At 69.2% G+C, this 3335-nt stretch overlaps 1 protein-coding gene across 1 annotated transcript in view; it reads right to left on the reverse strand.

Moving 5' to 3' along the window:
* RAVER2 (ribonucleoprotein, PTB binding 2) overlaps positions 1 to 2884 on the reverse strand; it is a 41066-nt gene extending 38182 nt beyond the window's left edge. The window contains 2 exon segments of the mRNA XM_056532843.1: positions 2652 to 2842; positions 2845 to 2884. Coding sequence (XP_056388818.1) covers positions 2652 to 2842; positions 2845 to 2869 — 216 coding nt within the window. The 5' untranslated portion in view covers positions 2870 to 2884.
* Positions 2885 to 3335: the final 451 nt, after the last annotated feature.

A 3335-nucleotide genomic window follows, 5' to 3' on the forward strand; every position in this document is an offset into this window, starting at 1 on the left:
CACCTCTCTCCCCCGGCCTCCCCCCCCCCCCCTCCTCACCTCTCTCCCTCCGGCCTCCCCCCCCCCCTTCCTCACCTCTCTCCCCCCGGCCTCCCCCCCCCCCTCCTCACCTCTCTCCCCTCCGGCCTCCCCCCCCTTCCTCACCTCTCTCCCTCCGGCCTCCCCCTTCCTCACCTCTCCCTCCGCCTCCCCCTTCCTCACCTCTCTCCCTCCGGCCTCCCCCCCTTCCTCACCTCTCTCCTCCGGCCTCCCCCCTTCCTCACCTCTCTCCCTCCGCCTCCCCCCTTCCTCACCTCTCTCCCTCCGGCCTCCCCCCCTTCCTCACCTCTCTCCCTCCGGCCTCCCCCCCCTTCCTCACCTCTCTCCCTCCGGCCTCCCCCCCCCCTTCCTCACCTCTCTCCCCTCCGGCCTCCCCCCCCCTTCCTCACCTCTCTCCCCCGGCCTCCCCCTCCTCACCTCTCCCTCCGGCCTCCCCCTCCTCACCTCTCTCTCCCCGGCCTCCCCCCTTCCTCACCTCTCTCCCTCCGGCCTCCCCCCTTCCTCACCTCTCTCCCTCCGGCCTCCCCCCTTCCTCACCTCTCTCCCTCCGGCCTCCCCCCCTTCCTCACCTCTCTCTCCCTCCGGCCTCCCCCCCTTCCTCACCTCTCTCCCTCCGGCCTCCCCCCTTCCTCACCTCTCTCCCTCCGGCTCCCCCTTCCTCACCTCTCTCCCTCCGGCCTCCCCCCCTTCCTCACCTCTCTCCCCCGGCCTCCCCCCCTTCCTCACCTCTCTCCCTCCGGCCTCCCCCCCCTTCCTCACCTCTCTCTCCCGGCCTCCCCCCCCTTCCTCACCTCTCTCCCTCCCGGCCTCCCCCCTTCCTCACCTCTCTCCCTCCGGCCTCCCCCCTTCCTCACCTCTCTCCCTCCGGCCTCCCCCCCTTCCTCACCTCTCTCCCTCCGGCCTCCCCCCCCTTCTCACCTCTCTCCCCGGCCTCCCCCCCCTTCCTCACCTCTCTCCCCCGGCCTCCCCCCCCCCTTCCTCACCTCTCTCTCCCCGGCCTCCCCCCTTCCTCACCTCTCTCCCTCCGGCCTCCCCCCTTCCTCACCTCTCTCCCTCCGGCCTCCCCCCTTCCTCACCTCTCTCCCTCCGGCCTCCCCCCTTCCTCACCTCTCTCCCTCCGGCCTCCCCCCTTCCTCACCTCTCTCCCTCCGGCCTCCCCCCTTCCTCACCTCTCTCCCTCCGGCCTCCCCCCTTCCTCACCTCTCTCCCTCCGGCCTCCCCCCTTCCTCACCTCTCTCCCTCCGGCCTCCCCCCTTCCTCACCTCTCTCCTCCGGCCTCCCCCCTTCCTCACCTCTCTCCCTCCGGCCTCCCCCCTTCCTCACCTCTCTCCTCCGGCCTCCCCCCTTCCTCACCTCTCTCCCTCCGGCCTCCCCCCTTCCTCACCTCTCTCCCTCCGGCCTCCCCCCTTCCTCACCTCTCTCCCTCCGGCCTCCCCCCTTCCTCACCTCTCTCCCTCCGGCCTCCCCCTTCCTCACCTCTCTCCCTCCGGCCTCCCCCCTTCCTCACCTCTCTCCCTCCGGCCTCCCCCCTTCCTCACCTCTCTCCTCCGGCCTCCCCCCTTCCTCACCTCTCTCCCTCCGGCCTCCCCCCTTCCTCACCTCTCTCCCTCCGGCCTCCCCCCTTCTCACCTCTCTCCCTCCGGCCTCCCCCCTTCCTCACCTCTCTCCCTCCGGCCTCCCCCCTTCCTCACCTCTCTCCCTCCGGCCTCCCCCCTTCCTCACCTCTCTCCCTCCGGCCTCCCCCTTCCTCACCTCTCTCCCTCCGGCCTCCCCCCTTCCTCACCTCTCTCCCTCCGGCCTCCCCCCTTCCTCACCTCTCTCCCTCCGGCCTCCCCCTTCCTCACCTCTCTCCCTCCGGCCTCCCCCCCTTCCTCACCTCTCTCCCTCCGGCCTCCCCCCTTCCTCACCTCTCTCCCTCCGGCCTCCCCCCTTCCTCACCTCTCTCCCTCCGGCCTCCCCCTTCCTCACCTCTCTCCCTCCGGCCTCCCCCCTTCCTCACCTCTCTCCCTCCGGCCTCCCCCCTTCCTCACCTCTCTCCCTCCGGCCTCCCCCTTCCTCACCTCTCTCCCTCCGGCCTCCCCCCTTCCTCACCTCTCTCCCTCCGGCCTCCCCCCTTCCTCACCTCTCTCTCCCCGGCCTCCCCCTTCCTCACCTCTCTCCCGCCGGCCTCCCCCCTTCCTCACCTCTCTCCCGCCGGCCTCCCCCCTTCCTCACCTCTCTCCCTCCGGCCTCCCCCCTTCCTCACCTCTCTCCTCCGGCCTCCCCCCTTCCTCACCTCTCTCCCTCCGGCCTCCCCCTTCCTCACCTCTCTCCTCCGGCCTCCCCCCTTCCTCACCTCTCTCCCTCCGGCCTCCCCCCTTCCTCACCTCTCTCCCTCCGGCCTCCCCCCTTCCTCACCTCTCTCCCTCCGGCCTCCCCCCTTCCTCACCTCTCTCCCTCCGGCCTCCCCCCTTCCTCACCTCTCTCCTCCGGCCTCCCCCCTTCCTCACCTCTCTCCCTCCGGCCTCCCCCCTTCCTCACCTCTCTCCCTCCGGCCTCCCCCTTCCTCACCTCTCTCCCTCCGGCCTCCCCCCTTCCTCACCTCTCTCCCTCCGGCCTCCCTCCTTCCTCACCTGGCTGCTGCAGTCGTGCGGGAGGTTCCGGATCAGGATCTTCCTCCGGTTCCCCAGCTCCCATATGGTGGCGTCCAGCCTCCTCCGGATCTCTGCGGGTTCCAGCTGCTGCCAGTCTCCGGCCTCCCCCGCCTCGTCCTCGGCCGCTGTCTCTCCCTCAGGCTCGGAGTCCCCCCACTCCGGAGAGCTCCGGGAAGCCCGGGGTCCCGCGCCGCCATTTTGCTGCGGTTGGTTCGATGCGCCTGGCTATGAGGGCGGGGCGGGGCCTCTGGTGACTCCGCCCATTCCCGGGACCTCCCCGCTGTCACTGGGCACCAGCGCCGGGGGTTTACTAACAGGGCAGAGAGAGGAGACCGATCAGACACCGATCAGAGACCGATCAGACACCGATCAGACACCGATCAGACGCCGATCAGACACCGATCAGACACCGATCAGAGACCGATCAGACACCGATCAGACACCGATCAGACACCGATCAGACGCCGGACCGTGCAGCCCCACACAGTTGCTTGTAGCGGATAGGAGTTGTAGTTTTATCTGCACAGTTTGGAGGCAAAGTGACTTTCTTTGGCAAAAAACAACCCAGTGTGAACTGAGCCCCATACAATGTCCTCCCCTTAATCTGATAATCCACCAAATCCGATAATCCGGTGTTACCATATGCTGCACTGGGAGTTGTAG

This window comes from Hyla sarda, chromosome 7 (assembly GCF_029499605.1).
Source record: "Hyla sarda isolate aHylSar1 chromosome 7, aHylSar1.hap1, whole genome shotgun sequence".
Taxonomy (NCBI): domain Eukaryota; kingdom Metazoa; phylum Chordata; class Amphibia; order Anura; family Hylidae; genus Hyla; species Hyla sarda.